Consider the following 23231-nt stretch of genomic DNA (forward strand, 5'->3'; position numbering starts at 1 on the left):
TAGTGATTTGACTGGTTGGGGTACTTTGTGTTCAATGTTTCTTGTTGGATTGTTTCTAAGTGTTTGTGGTGGTGACCTGGTAGTTTTTTGTTGGATAGCTTTTGTTTTGTAGTCTGACCTTTCACTCTTGTTTTTGTATTCTTTTATCTTTACCTAGGCAAGGGCCCCTATAGTTCTCTCACTATATAATAAAATAATAATAATAATATAATTCTAATCAATGCCTTTGTATGCATTTATTTAATACTGTAATAAGCCTTAATTATTGGGGGATAGTAAATTTGATTGGAAGAACTAATTAATGACCTCTGCTCTTCATTGTAATAGGCTTATCTCCATAAAAAGTCCAGATCCACTTTCCTATCATTCATCCTGATGACAAACCACAATGTGGTTTGAAACATTAAATTTTCCATCATTTTAATGCATTTTTTCCAGAAGCTTGAAGTCGTCATTTTTTTTCTCATTGACTTATCTTGAGGTGGAATGATATTAATGAAGCTTGACCATTTTGGATACGTGATATGGTATTTGATTGACTGTTGAAAAAACAATTCTGAGGAGTTGAGGAATCAGATTGACTAATAAAGATTGTAAGATGCATTGCAATGGATGGCTTAGGTTGTACTCAGCACTAAAAAGTTGATGAAGAAAGTTGCTTCAAGTTGTGATGCTGTGAATACATCAATGCATAAATGTGGCAAAATAGGCCAAGTAGAAAGCTGCAATACCACGAAGATGACCAGAGATGTCATAGGACATAACATGTTCTGTTTGCTAACTTGAATGAGTGATTATGGTACACTGCGATTCCTTGTTTTCATTAATCTTTTGGTATACTGTTTTTAAGGATGGGTTATGTGATGCCACTAGTACCATAAATACAAAGTTCAGTTCGACTACATTGCTTGCAGTTGTACCAGTTCAGTTGGCAGATTCTTTCATTCTATACTTGTCCATGCATTTATTGTTTCTGGTAGAAACCATATCCAGCATTGTAATATGGATGCTGTTCTTTGCCTGTTTGCTGCAATTTGAATTATTTTGAGAATTTAACAGGTAAATTCAAGGAGTGCACCAACTTGCGAATACCTTTTCCATGTTTTCACTGGTCAGATGGTTGTCATTTTATATTCATTTTTATCCCCAATTGATATATCATTAACAAAGCCTTAAACTGTTACATGCCCTTCCTTTAATGTTTAGTTTCCGTCATAATTCTTTATGAAATGCAGTTCTCAAAAGGTTTTCTCCTCTTCATTGTTATAACTTATAATTATTCTAAATTTTTTGTAGTGTGACTTTATGCAAGCCATTTATTTGCGGTAATGTTATAGGTCACTAACTTGGAGTTCTTTGACACTATTCAGCCTTCATACATGTTTATTGATAAGGAACATCGTGGACCATTTGAGTTTTCTGAAGATATTGGAGCTCTGGCAAGTGGAGCATCACCTGATAACAGTGTCCTCCCCAGTCAAAGAGTTGAAGCATCTGACAATGATCTATTGCTAAGTGCATCAGAGAAGGAGGACAATAGAGGCACTGCAACAAATGGTTCCCTTTCTTATAGTGCTCCTGATTACAATGGCAGTTCCACTGCACTTGTGTCGCATTCTCCATCTTCTACAGTCAATACTGCTGCAGTATCAGGTGCACCGCCCACAGCATCTATTTCACAACCAATTATAGAGATTGATGATTTACTTGGCTTGGGCCCTGTTATGACTACAACACCAACTCCTGCATTAAAGCTTAACTCCAAAACAGTACTTGATCCTGCCACATTTCAGCGGAAGTGGGGTCAACTTCCAATTGCTTTAACACAGGTTTGCTGTTTAATCCTTTTATTCAGCTGCTGTTTACTGTCAGCTACACATGCATGTTTTCATTTTTCAGTGTTATTATTTCTTTAAAATAGTTTTAAAATTTTGAACTTTTTAAATGATTTGTTTTTTCTATAGTAATCTCTATCATAAAATTCATACCAATATCCATATTATAATGCACATCTTTCCAAGGAATTGCTTTTGCTCTATGATGTTGATTGAGATGAAGCAACAGAGAAATATGCTCTGGTGCAAACTGGATAACCTATGAGTAATCACTCAGATGAATGAGATGTTCTGTATTTCTAGATGGCTAATTCTTGAATTCTGTGATCTTCCCTGTCATGGGACCTTTTTGCCAAAGTGAAAGGAAGTTATTTTTTCTATGAATAACCCTTCAGAATGAAAATGGAGATAGAAAAAGAGGTTATTATGACCCTTTCCTTAAAAGGGGGTAATAATGAATATTTATACTTGATTCCCTTTTTTAAGAGAGGAATAATATTTTTTCTATGAATAACCCTTCAGAATTAAAATGGAGATAGAAAAGGAGGTTATTATGACCCTTTCCTTAAAAGGGGGTAATAATGAATATTTATACTTGATTCCATTTCTTAAGAGAGGAATAATAGTGATTATTAAATAAACTTAAAAAACCCTTTGTGAAAGGGTGTGATGGTTTGAAAACCACCCCTTAAAGGATTATATAAAGAATTTAGTGAGACTTGGAAAGAGAATGGAGATAACCCAAGGAAGGTGGTGGTTTTGGTGTGGTATGGAGATTTGAGAAGGGGCATATGGAGTGTGTCCAACTCAGGGTACATAGTACACTCAGGATTGTTCTAGCCAGGGCTTGTTGAGTGGTTGCTCTGTTGTGTATGTTTTACATGCTGTGTTCTAAGTAAGGATTGTTATCTCCTAGACTGTGTCATAGCTATGAGGGCCAAGATCGCTCAATCTTTCTAGGGTGAGATTGACTTTTCCAAGTGCTTTGATTCAAATAAGTACCAAACTTATTATCATCAATGATATTCTGAATTATAAATAAATGTGATGGAGTTAATTTAATTAAATTCTCAAAAGATGTTATTTGTTTCCTTTCAATAATGTTCATATTGTTGGAATATTTTATATATATTGTTGATGGTGATATTAATGTGCTAAATTCTTAAACTAGTTAATTTTGAGAAACTCGATAGTCTTTAAACTTACATAATGACAATAACAAATTGGCTGTCATACAAATTAACTCTGATATATTAAATCTAACTAATTTTATACTCTAGAGAAAGTAGCAATACATTCCATATTTGAATATATTCGTTTTCTTGCAAGTCTTAGCTGCATACCAGACTGATAAAATTCTATTATGTATTATGCCATTTATAGTGTGCATTGTATGTATATAAACTTAGGAATTATTGTTATAGAGACTCTACATTTGCATGCAGTCATCTGTCAAAATATGCATCATCCCTGGCAGTTGTCTGCACAACATTTTTTATATGATACCTGTTTGCATACCTATCTATTTTTCTACTACAACTGTTAAAGCAATTAAAACTTCTTGGCTCTGTCAAACTTCCAGTGTCAGACAAGGTAGCCAATGTTTTTGCAATCCGTTGAGTCTATGGCATGTTTGTTAATACTAATTTCCAGATCAGTTGACTTCTGTTTTGTCAGGTGTTGAAGTTGATACCATCATAACTTGCTTTTTCTACTTTTAATTCCAATTTAGGCTTTGTTTTGACACTTAATAGCCAAAATTCAGGCAGTGCAATTATCGTTTTTTTTGAGACTGATTACTTGGAATTTGGATTGATTTTTATTTATATGCTGGGACATTGCGTTTTACCTATGTAAAACTTTAAATATATAGTCAATCAGAACGCAACATGATTTGATCCTTATATCGTTTGAACCATAATATTTAGCTTTTCTGAGCTATAATTTGTACAAGATTGGCAATTTAAAATATAACCAAATTCTAGGCTGTTCATGGAAGCTGAACCAATTCTGTATGATAGCAAGATAGCATTAATTGATGGTCCAGTTGATAATTTTTTTTTTCTTTCTACAATGATAATGTCAGTAGAAAATAACTAGATAATGACAATTCAGTGATTCATTAGTAGTCGATATGCAATTAACAATATCATGAACTGTATATTAGGGTCAAGCCAGCCACAGAACTTTACTGCACTATTCCCGTGTCTTCTACTTTGGCACTTATGTTCTTTTTCACTTGATTGAATCTAGTTTATAATAAAAAATAATAATTAGACATGAACATGGAATAAACTAAATTTTTTTCCTGCACAAAAAATATTGTTATCGTTTTATAGAGTTTTTTGTTTAAAAAAATCTCTGTAAAAGGACTGGATCCTAACTGTGTATCAGTAGCAGGTAAACTTCCTACATTTACAATTACAGTTGGCACCGTGACTGTATAAACAATTTGGAAGAGATTATGACCCAATGAGTGTTCAATTTCTGGTGGAGAATTACTTATTGGAATCAGTCATTAAAAATTGCGGAACATTTTCTTGGAGATACTTTCAGATCCTGCACTCAATGGTCTTTTGTTGTAGGTCCTCTCTTGGCAATGGATTTGTTTTACTTTCCCTTTATTACATACATTGCCTTTGGTATTGATGTCTTCCTAAACAATTAGGCTATGATTGGGTTTTTATTGCTAGTTCTTTCCATGGTTTTTGGTTTTAAACCCATGTCATTATTGACACAGAATTATCCAAGCCTCAAATACATTGAATTTTCCTAGGATTCCTTTATGGTTAAGACCTCTCCTCTTTAGTGTGGTTGGCTCACAATCAGTTCTGTAGTTAGAGATAGCTGGTCTTGAAGGGATATATTTGATTGGATCTCAAATGCACATTTAGATAAAAAAACATTTTTTCAACTTGATCTTAAATTCCATCATGCAATAATTGGAAACTTTCCCATTCTCCCAATTTAGTATGACTTGATCAGTCTCTGCCAGGTAGTTCTAACATCCTGCTTCAGGATTGCATCAGAACTGGTGGTAGACTTATCTTTGCCTTTCAGCATCATATGTTCAAACAATGTAATGTTGTTTGCATTTTCTATCATTTGTAGTCCCATTGAGTTTGATAAATCAATCTTATAAGCATTCTTTTCAATCCAGTGTATGATATTGAATAGACCACATTGATCTCGACTTCCAATATTTGTCCTTGAACTGTTCCTTATTCAATTATAGCCATACCACCAATTTTGAACATATTAGCCACTTCTTGTTGGTTATCAGGAGCCTAAAAATTAGTTGTGCCTTTACACTCGATGTTCCCAATTAAACGGTTCTTTAAGCACAAATCCTAACATGCATCAAAAGTATTGGTTGGTTGAACAACACATTGTTTGATTGTAGCAATATTGCAGATATGGTTAATTCTCATACCAAACCTTTTAATGTATATTTTTATCTCCTGTTTGTAGATGGACTAGCATTTGATATACTGCTGCCACCGGCTGATCTGTGGGTAAAATTCCTAGGATGTTTCAGCTTGACGTCCATCATTCCCAGGAAATTTTTTCAAAACTAAAAGCAACTATAAAATCTGCTGACACAATTGAAAACAATAAATTACAGCTAACAAAAATGTACTGATACATTCTCAAAGAACAATTTGGTGGCATCCTTCCCACTTTAGTCTTCTTGTAGTACATTTAAACTTAATGTTACTAAGCCCATTGATGATAAAAACAGAATCTAGATGGAAATTCCCATGCCTAATCCTTGGAAGCGGCCTAAGAAATCTTTCAAAATGTTTTCTTGTGGTTTCATTGGCACATTGTACACAAGCTTAGTTTCTTATTTGAAGGCTGTAAGGTTAACCTATAACACATTCAAGAATTAAGAGAAGAAAGAAGGTGAAAATAGGACACTACCCCTCCACCCCCTTCCCAGAGCCTTTGTCCTCTCCCTGCACATTTCCAGCACCTTTACATCAGAAACCCATGGTAATAGTTGAAAAATAGTGGCAGACCTGATTGGATGAGATAGATTGTAACAGGAAGTTTAAGCTACCATTCATGATTTCATAGGCATCAGCACTCAATCCCTTCTGAATGCAGCATGTTCCATATTTCATTATTACTTCTTTCCTTTCAGAATCTGTGTTTCTGTCCTATTAAATTCATATTGTGCTCATTCCAAGCAAAGGGGTGTTCTATCCCATTAATTTTATAAAAACATTGAAATTTTAATTTGGTGGCCATGCAACTCCATCCATTTCTTGATTATTGTATTTGCTTGATTTTTTTGTTCTATTTCAATTTACTATAATTATAACCCACAGCCAGTTGAATTTTTCATTATTTTACCTATCCAACATCAAACATTTTATTTATTTTTTCTTTATTTGGATAAAATAGGAAGCATATACATTGTAATAAAAACAATTATATCTTTTAGCCAATGTCAAGCCATTTTGATGAATTGTGTGGACTGCAACCTTACTAGAACCTTATTGAGGATGTAGCATGATGAAAATTCCTACTTACCCTCAAGATATAAAACATAGTTGTCTTGGGGTTTGTTTTACTTTTTATACAAGCCATAAGCCATTGAAATATTTTCTTAACTAAAAATCTTTTAAAAACCCATAAAAAGTGTTATTATTACTCGTTATGCTCTTGTGTATTCTTGTACTCATTTTGTGTGATTAATCTTGAAGTATTCTTCTCCTAGTTGGAGCTATTATCCAATTTCAATTGTTTGTTTGAAGAACTTGCTTGGTTGGTCTTAGAACTCCATGAATATTTCAAATCCTGTATATATGCAATTCTTGCTAAATTATCCTAGAGCTCATTGCTTTCCATCTTGGAATGGAAATATATTCACAATAAACTCAAATCTTCATTGCTGATCTTCCATATTTCTTGCATCCAACACCATCCACCCCTCCCAACCCCCACCCATCCCTGCCTTACCCTATGGGTTTGGTTGAGGGCCTTGTCCAGGTCTCAGATGGCCTGGGGTTCACCTAGGTCCACCAGAGGCACCTTGGGTTCCCTGTGGAAGGTCCCACAGAGAACTCAGAGTGGATTTGGGCGAACCCAAGTGGAACCAAGTGCTCAAAAGAAAAAATAAAAAAATCATTTTCAAAAAATTTGGTTAGAATGAGGGGCTGATGAGGAATTGGGATCTAACTCTTGACTGCTTACTTAGGCGTCGTTGTTGAAAAACTTGCCAAATCTCCTTAGACGAGGCAGCTTTTACGTTTGTCATGGCCAGTGGAAGTGGCATTGTAACTCATTGTGGTTCAAATAAAATTGAACCAAATATTTACTTTGATGTACTTGAGGAAGAGCAATATAAAGATTATTGAATATAGATTGTAATTTTCTGTGTGTATTTAACATTTGACAAATCACTGAATTATGAATTTATGGTCTTTTTTACAAATTATGACCTATTTAAATATTTTGAGTATCACTGTTTTTTATAACTTTAATATATATAAAAACAATATTATGTGTACGTGAGTGAACCTGTACCTATGGGAAAATAATAATGCCATAATGCCATAATGGCATACCCAAACCTCCAACCTGTACCTGTAGCCGTACCAGGACTGGCAACATAGTTTTGCAGATTATTTTGTTGTCTACCTTTTTAAATTTTAACTTGGTCCTTTACTTGCATTACCATGAAAATAAGTAAATATATTAAAATTCAATTAGTCCTTGGATTCCTTTTATTTCAATGTGACATGTATATAAATCATAGGCATATGAATGCTTGTCAACGTGTGAACTTATTTGCAAAATATTAAACCCTTTAAGTATCATGTACAGGACTATTCTTTGACAGCTCAAGGGGTTGCTTCATTAACTTCACCTCAGGTTCTCCTGCGCCATATGCAGGGGCATTTAATACAATGCATTGCGTCTGGAGGTCAACCTCCAAACTTCAAATTCTTTTTCTTTGCACAGAATTCGGAGGCACCTTCTGGTGCAGGTTTTTTCCTTGTTGAGTGCCTTGTAAATACTTCCTCTTCAAAGGCCCATGTAAAAGTAAAAGCAGATGAAGCTAGGTTGTCACAAGATTTTGCTGTATTGTTCCAATCGGCATTGGAAAAGTTTGGTGTTTCATAGTTTTTTGGCTAGATTTGATCTAGTATTTTTCATGGAAACTCTTCTTCCGTTGAGTTTGAACTACATAAAAAATCGGCTTGGACATTCAAATATTTCAATATATCTGCACCCAAAGAAGTTTTTGTTCATGAGCAAATGGTGCAAATGGTCAAAGTCAAGAAGCACAACAGTTACATTGTAAAATTTCCTTTTATTGCTTTTGTTTATGTGGAGTAAATGAGCAAAAATATTACCTTTATTATGCTTAAAATGGTGTTTTTTTGTAGTTTTTATATATACATGCGGTGGACTGTTTTTCTTCTCCACAGGTTCTCTCTGTAGTTTTGCAAACTGGATACCTTGCAATACTTCAAAATCCAACAATAAAAGTGAATTAGATGGGCCAAATTCTTTTTGCATCATTTTATTATGTTAATTTGGTAAATTATGTTTTTTGATTGCTGAAATGTCTCTTTTGATTGTTTATTTTTGCACTTATAATCTTATTCAATGGGAGAAAGAGAATAACCTTATTGGGGGGTAGGGTTGGCCTGAGCAGAGGTTGATTGAATGCATTCAACACTTTAATGATAGTAAATCGTTTAGGTTTATTAGGAATTTACAAATGCTGTGATGTTTTTTACTAAAAACTCTGGGCAACTTTTTGAGTCACTAACAAATTCTATCGTCTTACCCGAATTGCTGCTTTCATATCAATGATGAGTACATGACAGAAAATAGAAAGAAAATACACGAAAACAATATAAAAAGGTCCATTTTATACCTAAATGTTGAATACCTTCAACAATGCCCTTGAGCTCAGAAAACATACAATGATCTCTAGTGAAATAAACTGCTCCTTATATTCTCTGGCATGGAGGCAAATGCTTCAATAAAATACCTTATATTTCTTCATGTAATGATTAAAAATGATATTGTTCCTTCTCGAGTTATAATATATAATCTAGTTTAGAGGGCATGATTGAGTGGTAAAGATGGAATATTAACATCATGAAGATTGTTGTCACGTGGGACCCGCAACCCTTCTCGACACCTTAACTTCTCTAATGGTGCTCTCACTACCACTTTGAGCTTTTGGTGTAGTGGCAGCTGGTATATGTTAACAAAATTGGCGAGTCTCCTAGGGAGAGTTCAACTCCCATGGTGACAACTTACTTGCCTCGTGGTTGACAGTGTCCAGTACAGGGGCTAAACTGTTGTCACGTGAGACCCTCAACCCTTCTCAACACCCTAACCTCTCCAGTGGTGATTTCACTAATAATTCAAGCTTTTGGTGCAGTGGCAATTGGTCCGTGTTAACAAAGATCAAGGTTTGATTCTATCAAGAACTGTTAGGCAAGTTCTTGTTGAATTAATATATTGTGGCTGAAGAGTCAATAATTCTTTATTGACCAATAATAAATAAATAAGTCTAGTATTATTACAACTAGCATAAGATTTTATGTTACTTGAATAATATGAAATCATCTCTATGCCTTACTAATACAACTAGCCTATGTATTATAATGTCATGGCCATGTACCTTTTTAATTAATCTAAAATTGGTTACATTTTATTTAAACTATACATCATAATATCATGGTCACATGTCCTACTTTTTAACCTTAAAATACTTTATAATTTTAGTTCTAGGAGCTTATCATTTTTGAAATCAATGCATGAGTACATTTTCATGCCTAATTAGATAACCTTTTGACCTTACTTTTTAAAAAGGAAATTGAAATTTTGATGACTATATATTTTTCAAAATCCTCACTCCAAGCGAACTGCAATATTATTAAAAAAAAAATTGAAATAACGAGTTGAGATATTTTCAAGATTATAAGATAGGATATAAAGATACCCACTTCAAGTATGTCACAACCATTGTAATTTAATTTAGAATAGCGCAATCTTCTAAATATTAAGTATAATTTCACAAAATTTACAAGATTAAATAAGATAGGTGCATCAACTTCAACAATAAATAATATTATTTTAGTCACAAAGATTCTTCGTAAAGTTCAAATGACTACTATCAATTATAAAATATACATGTAGGTACGTGTAGCACTAAAACATAAGCTTCAAGATTTTGTTGATTACAATGTGATTTGATTATTATAGATCGATGCTAATGGAAACAAATATAGAACACCCAAAAACCAAAATATTTAAATCTACATCAAGCCCTTTCCTACATATCAACATGATTGAACAACTTGCGTAAGTGTGTGAAGAGTAGATCCTCCAAAGTCTAGTTATAGTCAAATGCTAGATATTAATAAGTATCCAAAGTCTTATTTTCAAATATAAAAATAGAATTGTAAATTTTGCATCACATTCTTGGTCATCATGAAATGCTTCATAAGTATCCATTATTATGATCACCACAAGTGCATTATAACACCATAGATATCTAAAACTTTAATTTAACACAAGTTATCTAAAACTAAAATTGTGCATGATAATGAAGTGATATCCATGCAAACTTTATCTGACATTACTATTTATATTATATTTATAATAGGTCTTCGGACATGTAGTGTCGCGGTTTAACACTTCGTTGCAAGGCCTTGTGCCTTCGCTGGGTCATTGTGCTCTCGGATTTGAACAAGTGAAGTGTGGGGATGAGGTCCCCCCTTTGTGGCCTCACCGGTTCATAGCTCCGGGTCAAAAGCATTCACATGGAGCTAGAGGGTGTGTCGTGCCAGCGTCGCCGGTCACATTAAAAAGTTTACCAGACATAGTTTTAAAAAAAAAATAATAATAATATTTATAATAATTAATAATATATAATATATTATTATTAAAAATTAATATTATATAAATTTTATTTATTGAATAATAATTATAAAATATAAGTAGTTAAATAATATAAAATTATTATATTTAAATTAAATAACTTATGTATTATTATATAAATAGACTAACAATTAATATTATGTACTATTAATATTTTAATGGTAATGGGCCAAAGCCAATGAGATATACATACTTTACTTTTTTGTGGAATTGTTGAACTTGTGACCTCTCTTTCAAGAGTGCATGCACACACACACATATTAAATATAAAAAGAAAACATTACAAAAGGATAATCAACAGCTTTCACAGCAGTTTGATGCAAAACCATAACAAAAAAGAAAAAAACCAAGTAACAGTCGGAGACTGTACCATAGAGTCTATAACATATTCACTGATCCTAGATAGAGTCTACAATATGCAAGATAAGCACAAAAGACACTCTAATGCAACAAAGGGATCACTGGTCAATCCATGCAGTTCACCCCAGGGGGCCATCCATCCATATTAGTTGTTTAGTTTCTCTAATCGAGATAGCTCCATGTGCTACCAGTTGGGCCATGTACCCCCTTTCCATCTTTCTGCCTTAATTAATCTCACTCATGAGTGATGTCAGTGCGTTAACAAATGGGGGTTCTTTCTTGGGTGGGTCTGCTCCAAGTATATTCATGGGAGATTTCTGAAGTGAACACCCTTGTATACCCCGTCTTCAAGGAACCTTCCAAATTTCATTTTTGCTAATCTCATCACAATTGTAACCTGCATTTAAACATGATGAAGTGTGAGTCGTCTAAAAGACTCAGTAAGTACCCTAACATTACCCTTATATTTATCCTCATTTTTTTTTTTTCCATATAAACCACAAGATTTCACAAGCTAAAATAAGCCAAAACATCTTACTATCTTTTTTTAAACCAAGTATAGAGCCTGTAACAATATCCATAATACTCACATTACCATGAATGCTAATTCCAAACATTAACCATATTTCCTTGGCAATCAGACATTTGAAAAACAAATGATTAGCATCTTCAGTGACTTTACATACATTGCAAAAAAATCCTCATCTTGCTTCTCATTCTTGAGAGGCAGCTTGTTAAGAATAAACAAGCATTTAAAACATTTCATCTTTGGTGGAATCATACTACTCCATAGTTTGTCAAGAGTAGATTGCCATTGCTAGAAAGAAAAATCACAGTGTTAAGTTGAGTTCATATGAATCATAATATCATTATTAGAGACAAAACACTGTAAATAATCTTAGCTTTAGTATTCGCAAGGGGAGTACCATCCGTCTATGTGAAGGCAAGAAATCTATCATAATTAACAATGCATTGCTTAGGGAGATGCAATAGATTACAAGCATTCCTAATCAAAGAGTACGCCCTCCAATGGGAGGCCGGGATATTGTAATTCTTAGAAAGATCATTTCAAGAAATAAGATGCTCATTAACAATAATATCATTAAAACAACAAATACCTTTACCGACCCAATTTTTAGCTCAGCAACCTTGAGTGAGAGCAAGAGGTTTACCCTTGTGGAAGAGATTCCACCATATAGATCTCTCACCACAGATAAAATCACAGTTGTTGATCCTACAATTGGAAACCCAAGCCCTAATCACTTCCCACGCCTTCCATATGGTTTTAAATACAGTTGAACCTGAGGGGGAGATAGGGAAGGTCCCAACTACTAGGTCACAAAAGGGGATATCTTTCCATGCTTTAGTTTGTTTAGGGACAACCAACTTGATATTATTCCTAATAAGGACTTTCCAAGGTTCATTTCCACTCAAAGCATGGAAAATCCATTTCGCAGCAAGAGAAATACCTTGAAGTCTGAGGCCCTTTAAGCCTAGGCCTCCCAGGCTCTTGTCCATACAACACCACCCCCATTTAACCGAGTGCCTCTTTCTGCTTCCTTTCCCATCTAACCACATAAACTGCCTAATACTTTTTTGTATGTCATTGATTTGGTACTTGTTGAACATCCAGACCAAAGCATAATATATGCTATAGGACGATAAGATCTTTTGACAAACCTGCACTCTCCTTGCAAGAGAGAGATATTGTCTATTCCATTTACTTAGTTTAGAATCCAGTTTTCCTTTAATCTACAACCACATCCTTCAATCATGGGGAGATAGAAAAGGGTATCCCCAAATATCTAACTTGCTTGGTTGAACCACCCCGTTGATACCCAAATTTACAAAGCCAGCTAGGAGGGTCGTCTTTCCACCCTAATAATATAGATTTGGCCTGCGAGATCTTGGCCCTAGAAGCTTCACTAAAAATCCGGAGTTTGAACATTAGAGACTCCATGTTATCTTCATGTAATTCTAAGAAAAGAGTTGTGTCTTCCGCAAATTGAATGTTAAGGAGGTCGGCTTTGTTAGGGAGGCTAATACCTTTAACTTTTAGTGACAAAGATTCATCCCCAAGCAAGTAAAAGATAACATCTGAGGCAATGACAAAAAGTGTTGGCACCAGGGGGCACCCCTGTCTAATGGATCTCCCAAGCTTGAAAGACTTAGTGAGAGATCGGTTGGCAACAATATTGTACACGAATAAAACTAGTTAATTAAGTTGTAATTGTCTTTGTTAGTTCGGTAACCGAAGGATGGTAGTTACGGGTGCGACGGTTGGCCCTTGCACCCCCTGGGTACCTTTATATACCTTAGAAGGTAACTTGTAAGACACATATGATTATGATAGTCGTAATGTGATGTTGTAAGCACTTAATATATAGACTTTTGAATTAATACAGAAACTGGTTTTTAATATATTTCAATTATGTTCTATGCATTTACTTTCCGCGTTTAATCGTTTACCCATCTGTGGCAAACATTTGGCACCATTGCCTAGACATACTCGAGAAAGGAAGGAGCGGATGGCGTACGGACACGATGGACCTACCCGTTGGTGAGATTAACCTAGAGGCCGACGACGTGCAAACAGAGCTCTACGATGGAGAAGACATTGCGACGAGGGAATTTTCAATCTTGCTCTAGGTAGCCATCGAGACCTACATTCGAAGAGAGGCCACAGAGGCTAAAGTTCCAACAAGTACCGTGTGGAGCGCACTGGAAGTTAGCCCCGCAGTGAATCGGTTGAGGAACCACCTCCCCCGGTTGCTTGCATAGGCATCACTGGCCCAACGAACTCGCTTGGAGGAGATTGGTCGTGAGGAGCGACGCCAACAAGTCCTCCAACAGTACGAAGAAAACAGTCGTCACTGGGGAAGCCGAGCGAGATGGCACGAGGCCAAGAGGAAATTGAACTTTGAATCCTAGAGGGAGAAAAGAACATTCTATATTGAATAAAGGTGTCATAAAATTTACACAAGTTGTATCTGATGAGATGAATTAATAAAGGAGTGTTCTGTTTTTATGTGTTGTTATTTATGGAAATGCACGGGAATTAATGCCCAACCTATTAAACAAAGATAGAAATAAGAAAGCAAAAAGTGAGGAGTGGGAGGCCGCCCAGAGGGCCTTGATTCTGGAACAGCAAGTAGAACGTAGACGGAGGCTGAGACAACTTGCCGAAGGATGACCTGCCGAAGGGTTGCCCGAAGGGATCCAAGGAGGTGTCATAGAGGGTGCAGAAGTCGTAGATCAGTTCTATGCGTCGCCAGAACACCGTAGGGTGCGAAGCCACGAAGAGTTTTTCGAGGAAACTAGGCTACGAAGGAATCTGGTCGAAGAGACTAGGGACCAATTCAAGAACTTATCCCTTATGCCATGCACGAAGGACCATCGAAGGGAGGACGCGGGTGAGAACGAAGGGGAGGGCAACCGTATGACCGTACGTGTAGAGGAGGCACGTACACACGCCACACCGGACCACCTTTTGGGACCCAACACACCAAACACACGGGTTCAAAACACCATACCCCCAGCCACTCAAGGAGGAAGCGGGGGAGGGAGTGGCGCAGGTGCACGACAACCACCTCCAGGGACACGACCCCCACTAATGGCAAGTAAACAGAAGCTACCAAAGTTCAACGACGACGGAAAGGAAGATCCTATCCGCCATTGCCACACTTGCAAAACCATATGGTCAGCGAATGGTGTTACCAACCAGGATGACTGGGTGCAGCAGTTCCCAGCCACGTTATGCGGAGTTGCCATAGATTGGTACTCCGTATTGACAAGCAAAGAGTGGCCACATGGGCCAATCTACAGAAGGAATTCAAGGAGGAGTTTCGGTTGCTCTGTGATGACAATGAAATCGTAACCGAGATATACAGTACCAAACAAGGTACCAGGGAGACAGTACGGGCATACAGTTGGAGGCTGAAATAATTGCTAGGTAAAATGGAAAGCCAACCGACAGATGGACTGAAGAAACGATGGTTCGTTGAAGGGTTGAAATCCTCCTTATGGAAGAAATTGAAAATTGTACCCCGAACATCATATGACAACGCCTATAATAGGGCGATGGACCTGGAGAGCGAACACAAAACGTCGTCAAATAAGAAGAAAAGTAATAAATCCTCATCCGACGATGATGAAGACTTTGCCGAGGAAAGCAACAGTGATGGCGAATCGAGTAAGAAGGTGCACACACTTCAAAAGGATATGGAGCGAATGGTGAAGGAATTCAAAGCCATGAAGGGGAGTACAAGTAAGACTGAAGAAAACGACGCGTGGTGTACGGAGTGTAGGAGTGACGAACACACCAAAGGGTCCTGCCCCAAGAAGGCTTTCTGCGACATTTGTTAGTTTGCCAGACATTTGACAAAGGAATGTTCCTACAACATGAAAACCAAGAGCCAACAAGTTCTCTTCACGCAAGAGCAGCCGGCCACCGGAACTTCGCAAACCACCAACAATAATGCATCATCTGGCGGATACCGGAACAACCGACGAGGAGGGAAGACCAATAATAATAAGAGTCGGATCTAGTATGATGTGAAGAGATGCCCAATGATCTAGTGTCGAGCCTGCAATCAATGGGGCCACTTTGCCAGGGAATGCACCTTAGAAGAAACTCCACAAAAACTATGCAAGTGGTGTGGGCTTGGAGACCACGATGATGGAACTTGCCCAAAGTCTGGAGTGAACCTCCTCATCATTAACAGGACGGAGGAATGGGTATTGGCATTCGCACAGTCTCAGTCAATGAAGGCCACATACCCATACCCTTGCACGGAGAAGCAACAAGTGTTGGAGGCAAACGCTGCAGTGGTGAACGAAATGTTGGCACAAGGAAACACTCAGGAAGCGGCAAGTACTTTCTGCTCTGAGGCTGAGGAAAATATCCTTAATCAAATGTTGCAGATTGAAGTACCTATGAAGATAAAGGACCTCTTGGAAACGATGCCATAATTACGTACGACACTCCTACGTATGGTGCAAGTAACCCCACAGAGTCGGATGACCCGGAATACGGATGTTCCTAGCGGAACACCCACAGACCCATTGGTCCTGACACTATACAGTGGGCGGCACCTCGTGGTGATAGAAATGGGAATACTTGGCACCATTTTGACTGACACCATTGTCGATGACGGGTCGGGAGTGAATGTGCTTCCAAAAGAAACTTGGAAGAAGCTGGGCAAGCAGACACTGTGGTCGTCAACCTTCAACTTACTCGGAGCGGATCAACATGGTATGAAACCTCTTGGAACGCTCATGGTGCAACAAGTGACCATCGGGATACAACCATTTGTCCTCGACTTCGTGGTGATTTCGCTTGCCAAGAAAGGATACGACGCCATTCTTGGCAGAGGGTGGTTGGTGGCGGCCAGAGCGAATCACAACTGGAAGCGTAACACGCTATCTATGGAGAAAGCGGGGTGAAAATTCATTATCGACCTGAAAACACAACTCGTGAGTGAAGAACTCGCGTTAGAATCAGAATCAGACGACGAAGGCGGAGTTGACGAAGGAAAGTACAAAAGGGAGCCGGATGAGGAAGGCGTCCTCAGAATCCAAGGATGTTCGAAAGATGAGACCGATTCCCTTAACGGGCTCTTCCACTGGCAAATGGAAGACTACAAGCTGTTGTATGGGTGCAACATGTTGCAAGTTGATGAGGAGCCGGATGAAAATGAATTTCCACTAGCGTACGGGGAGTACACGAAAGGGGATGCTCTTGCCAACTAGACACCAGGCTATAGGTTTGACATGACGAAACCAATCCGGTACGAAGAGTTCGTAAAACCTACAAACCTCGGCACAGAAGCAGAGTCAAGGAACATCCTGGTTGGCGACGATTGGAATCCAGCCCTGAAAACCACTGCGTTTAAAATATTCATGGAATACAAGGATGTATTCGCTTGGACGTACAAGGACCTCAAAGGGGTGTCGCCAAAACTGTGCGTACATAGAATTTCACTCATACCTGGGGTCGTACCTGTACGGAAGAGGCCGTATAGAATGAACAAAAACTATGTTGCAAGAGTGAATGATGAAATCGAGTGTATGCTCGAAGCGGGGATTATTTTTAAAGTGCAGACCAGCGAGTGGGTGTTGCCCATAGTGATATCCCTTAAAAAGGAGGCAAACCAGATCCGAATTTGCATGGATTTCAGATGCCTTAATGCGGTCACCATAAAGGACCCGTTTCCAATACCATTCACAGATAGTATTTTGGAGGAAGTGGTCGATCATGAAATTTATTCATTTATGGATGGATTTTTCAGGTATAACCAAATATCCATTGCCGAAGAGGACAAATTAAAAACGACCTTCATAGTGGAAGATGGTGTGTACGCGTATAACCGAATGTCATTCGAGTTATGCAATGCGCCAGCGACATTCCAATGGATAATCCTCGACATATTTGACAAGATGTCAGTAGGGAACTTCAGGGCATTCCTTGACAATTGGTCCATATACAGTAACCAGGATACACATCTGGCTGCACTTGGCGAATGCATGGAGAGATGCAAGCGAGCCCGCCTAGCACTCAATCCCAAAAAATGCAGAATCATGGTGCCTCAAGGGAAGTTGTTAGGACACATAGTGTGTAAGGTTGGACTCAAGACTGACCCAGACAAGATTCAGGTGATAGTGGAAATGGAGGCACCCACAGATGTCACGGGAGTCAAATCCTTCCTAGGACAAATAGGGTATTACAGGAGGTTTATCAAAAATTTTGGTCAAGTATCCTGCCCTCTGGACAAGCTGACGAGGAGAGGTGAACGATACGTATGGGGGACGGCTCAGGAAGAAGCCTTCTAAGAACTGAAGTCACAGTTGGTAGGTGCGCCAATCCTGACATATCCGAATTGGGACAAAGAGTTCCATGTACACGTCGATGCATCAAATTTTGTCATAGGGGCCACACTGGCGCAGGTTGGCAATCACGGGTTGGATCACCCGGTGTACTTCGCGAGAAGACTCCTGTCGAAGGAAGAAAAAAACTATAGTACGACAAAAAGGGAAGCTCTCGGGATGGTGTACTCCGTCTAGAAGTTCAGACATTACTTACTGGCCACACCGTTCACATTCTATGTGGACCACCTGGCGTTAATGTACCTGGTGAATAAGCCAATCATTTAGGGGCGAATCAGCCAATGGCTGCTGCTGCTACAAGAGTTCACATTCAACATTATTATATGACCTAGGAAAAGCCATGTGATAGCCAACCAACTATCCAGAATCAAGTCAGGGGAACTAGCGGAAGGAGTAAATGAAGACTTCTCGGACGCCCACTTATTTTGCATTGTCATTCTTCCTACGTGGTATACAAGCATCAGGGAATATCTGTCGACATCACAATTTCCTAGAGAGATGCCACCAGGGGAGCAAAGGAAGCTTGTACTAAGGAGTAGGACGTTTCAACTCATTAATGGCCTTTTGTATAAAATTGGACCGGACTAGGTCCTACGGCGATGTGTCCTAGAGGAAGAAATTGAAGGTGTTTTGTGGGAAGCGTATGAAGGCCCGACAGGAGGGCACATGGGGCCCGACACCATGGCTAGGAAAGTTCTATTGGCAAGGTTATGGTGGCCAACACTGGACAATGACGCCTGGGAGTGGGTGACTAGTTGTGACATGTGCCAATGGGCGAGGATGCTGCTGAAGAGAGATTTTATGCCCCTCAACCCGTCCAATGCTCAGGAATTGTTTGAACGATGGGGGCTGGATTTCATCGGACCTTTGAAGGAAAGTCGAACCCGACGGTGCAGATACATCGTGGTAGCCACATAATACTTGACCAAATGGGTCGAGGCACGGGCTCTGCCGGACAATTCGGTCGTCAGTACCGCAAGGTTTATCTATGAGCAAATCATTACACGGTACGAGATTCCAATCCAATTGACGAGTGACCACGAAGGACATTTTGTCAATCACATAATCCAGTTGCTCACGACGGAGTTCAAGATATTCCACTCCTTATCAAGCCCCTACTATCCTCGGGCAAACAGGCAAGTCGAGGCGACGAACAAAATAATCATCTCCGTGATTTACAAGTCTTGCGGAGTGGAGAAGGAAGATCGGGAGGAATGCCTACCATCGGTACTATGGGCGTATCGGACTACGTATAAGGTCACCACAAGACAGACCCCCTACTAGTTAATGTTCGGGCAGGAAGCGGTGGTGCTAGTAGAATTCATGGTGTTGAGCCTTCACATTGCCATTGACAACAGATTAGGCGACATGGAGAGCCTCCAAGAGAGGTTGCACGCCTTGAACAAATTGGATGAGCAACGAATGATGGCCCAGTGGGCGATAGAGACGGTACAACAGAGGCGGAAAATGTGGCATGACAAACACCTGTGAAGAATGCAGTTTACTCCTGGACAACTTGTGCTGAAGTTTAACAGACGCAATGAAATCAAGCCTGGCAAGTTCAAGGTAAAGTGGCTGGGTCGGTTTAAAATTCTCAAAGTCGAGGCAAACGGAGTGATTAAGTTGTGGACGCTCGACGGGAAGGAGATATCGGACATCATCAATGGGTCAAAATTAAAATAGTACCATGAACAGAGACGGGCGACCGATCCCGGACCCTCTAGAAGAAATAACAATTAAAAAAAAAAAAATCGTATGGTCGCACGGCTCCATACGATAGTTGACCGTACGATTGAAATTTTTTTAAAAAATAAATAAAAAATGTGTGCATACGACGGAGACACCGTACAGTGGCACTCGTTGTATGGTGGTGGCACCGCGAGACCATCGTGCGGTGGCATTGTGGGGTCACCGTGCGGCGGCACCGCGTGTCACCGTGCAGCGGAACCGTGGGGTCACCGTGCGGTGGCACTGCAGGTCCATCGTGCGGTGACACTGTGTGCCCATCGTGTGGTGGGTATATAACCGCACGCAGCAGCAAAGAGGACAACAAAAAAAGACATAGGAAGATTACAAGCCAAGGTAAAATCGCGAGGAAGGAGATTGCACACCCGCACCCCAAGTACACCCGCATGCTAAGAACACCGCACGCAAGTCATACACCATAATTGACATCTGGAAGGAAGGGCAGCACGTGCAAGAAGGTTAAAGCTATAAAAGCCGATTAAAGAAATTAATTGAGAATCAGTGGACACAAATAGGAACAAGGCGGATTGGAGAAAACGGTTACAGCCATTAGAAGATAAGTTACAGGGAGGGCGAAGAACTTCAGAATCAAGTGCAGACGCAGGCAAACGATTTTTGCTATCTGGTGTGCGTATTGCAGGCAACCTCGGGATGAGCAGCACCCAGAAAAGCAAGAAGCATCGTCCAAAACCCCTCTCGACAAAGGACAGGGACGAGGTAACAACATATAATATTGTGTTCGAAGGTCTTAATGGAATAGACTGTAGGAACTGGTGGGCGAAGACACCTCACGATGACCTGATAAAGAAAAACCTTCGCCAGGCACAAGTACACTGGGTCGTCCAGATGCCAGTTTTTTGCATAAAGGATTTTGAGGTGGTTTTGCGTGCCATGATTGGCAGTTATGATAGACATAGCCACCAGTCTGTATTTGACTATTAGCACCAGCTAATAACTATTTCTTTCACGACATGTGAGTTCAGCAGGGTGTTTGGCATACCGAGGTTGAAAGGGAAAAAAATCGACACTTCACAGAAAACCACTCCAGAAAATCGTGCCACATTGCTATAGTTGATGTTGCGCGATAACCTCACCCAGGGAGAAAGAGATAGCCTCAAAAGTGCAGGCAAGAGTAGGGGGGTCAAGAAAACATTTTTGGCCAAGGGAGTATGGCGATGCCTGTTGTCCGTGGTGAAGAGTCACCTCACAGGTGTCAGACGTGCGTCTGACATAGCTATCACACAAATAGTGTTGATGAATGGGCTGCACAATGGGGTGGTGTATGATTGGGCATCACTGTTGGCGGATAGGATGGACGAGTTCATGACGCTACAGTACAAGAAATTTACATGCCGCATCACGCCATTGGGTTATTTCTCGATGCAGTCCACACACAGATCACCCCAGGCTCACAGCCATTGGAGCCACAACAACGTGGTGCACTGGACCAACCGCCCATATTCTACTGGTCTCACTTGGATGTCTTGGCACATGGCGCGGAGGCACGTCTCGGCACAAAAAGGAAGAAGCCCGCCATGTCATAAACAGAGTCGGACACAGAAGAGTCTGACGCAGAGGAAGATGTTGATAGCGGTAGGGAGGAATCTGCAAACACCTCCCAGGTGAGCGGAGGGAGCTTTCGGTTGGTAGGAAGAGGGAGTGACCAGTTGCTTGAAGAAGAGGTAGTGGAATCGGCAGGTGCAAAAGGGTCCGTTTTAGCGTCGCACCAAGTCCACTTTACACCAGCACGTCTGCCGCAGACTTGTCAGTTGGCGGTGTCGCGGTCATTCGGGACGATCCGTGTAGTCACCACGGTGCTAGTACCTAGCTTTGGGTAGCCTTGTGTGATGATAGCTATGGCACCATCGAGGGTCGAGACCACAGCAGGGATAAACTTTGGAGTGGTGACCGTTTAGGATGGGTCGGGTATCTCGGCGAGTGCAGGGGCTCCCATGGAGCAGGTTGTGCATGAAGTGCCGGATGTGCCAAGTCAGGATGTGTCGGATGTGTCGGGTGTGCCAGGTTATATGTAGGAAGCAATGATGGAAGCAAGCGCTCTCCATGATGACCTCAATGCCTGGTTGAGCCATTACCAGCTTGCACTCCTGGCATCGGTGGGGGAGGCAGCTCTATCTCCAGGCAGGGCCATGCATTCCTTAGATATCATTGATCTCGAGGAGGGGAGTTCTCCGAGTAGTAAGGCGCTTCAGAGGGCTGCGTCACCCCCTGCGGATGTAGTAACCAGTCCTTAAGAAGTATTTGAACCATGTGATAGAATTCCTTAGGGAAGCCAAAGGCTTCAAGCATCGTAATAAGGAACTTCCACTCAACCCAGTCATATGCTTTCTCAAAATCAAGAAGGAACATAGCCACATTTTGCTTTTAACATTAGCCCAGTGCATGGCCTCCCAGCTCGTGATGAGGTTCTCAAGGATGTATCTTCCCTTAATAAACCTAGTTTGTATAGAGCAGATAAATCTTGGAAGAAAGCTCACAAGTTTGAGAGCCATCAACTTAGCTAAGATCCTATAGGAGACATTAAGTAAGGTGATAGGTCTCCAATTTTTAATCAAAGATTTGTCACCTTCTTTATACAACAATTTAATGATACCTTTATTTATCTCAGAACCTAAAGAACCCATATCAATCGCTTCCAAATGCGTCGAGTGTAGGTCTTCACAAATCCAATCAATATTGGTTTTATAGAATTTCGTAGGTAGTCCATTAGGCTCTAAGGCCTTGTCATTGCACACAGAATCAACAACATTCTTAGTTTCATCAATGGACAATGACCTCCTCAGGGCTTGGGCATCCTTTGGGGATATTAGTCTTGGAATCAATGCTTTACACTTATTCCTAGCAAAGTCACTAGTAGGGCAATCTTCTGACTCAAACAACTCCTGATAGTAATTCAAGAATTCTCCCTTAATCTCCTCCTCCTTTAACACCTCTTTCCCCTCAACCCATAATCTGTCTATCTTCTCCTTAAATTCCTTCTGCATAACATATTGAAGAAGAACTTGGAGCCCTTGTCCCCTAGCTACAACCAATTCATTCTAGCCCTAATTTTGGCTCCCGATATCCCATGATGTTGAATATTCCTCAGGAGGTCCCTAGAAAGAGTCATATTCTGAGTGTACTTGAGAGATTGCTCGAGTTCTTCTAAACCTCTTCCTCCATACTCTGAAGATTATCAATGAGATCTCTTTCAATTCTCCTATAATCCTTATCTTTTTTCCTCCTAATAGTTTTAAACAGGCATCTCCAACTAGAAACATTTAAAATCCATCTACTAATTCAAGACCTAGGACCATTGTTCCATTTATTTAATTGATTGATCATATAGATAGTAGTTAAGACATCGGGGTCATCCAATAGTCTGGTGTTAAGAATAAACTTATCCTCCTTTTTCCTAACCACAGGGGCCCTGTCCTTGAGATACACTTGTGCTAGAATCGGGTGATGATCAATTAGAGTGAATGGAAA

General features: G+C 39.7%; 1 protein-coding gene across 1 annotated transcript in view; it reads left to right on the plus strand.

Moving 5' to 3' along the window:
* The window catches only part of LOC131030118 (beta-adaptin-like protein A), a 163548-nt gene extending 155328 nt beyond the window's left edge, over positions 1–8220 (plus strand). Inside the window, exons 10-11 of the mRNA XM_057960804.2 lie at positions 1371–1829; positions 7671–8220. Coding sequence (XP_057816787.1) covers positions 1371–1829; positions 7671–7970 — 759 coding nt within the window. The 3' untranslated portion in view covers positions 7971–8220. The remainder of the gene's footprint in view (positions 1–1370; positions 1830–7670) is intronic.
* Positions 8221–23231: the final 15011 nt, after the last annotated feature.

This window comes from Cryptomeria japonica, chromosome 6 (genome assembly GCF_030272615.1).
Source record: "Cryptomeria japonica chromosome 6, Sugi_1.0, whole genome shotgun sequence".
NCBI classification, from domain to species: Eukaryota; Viridiplantae; Streptophyta; class Pinopsida; order Cupressales; family Cupressaceae; genus Cryptomeria; species Cryptomeria japonica.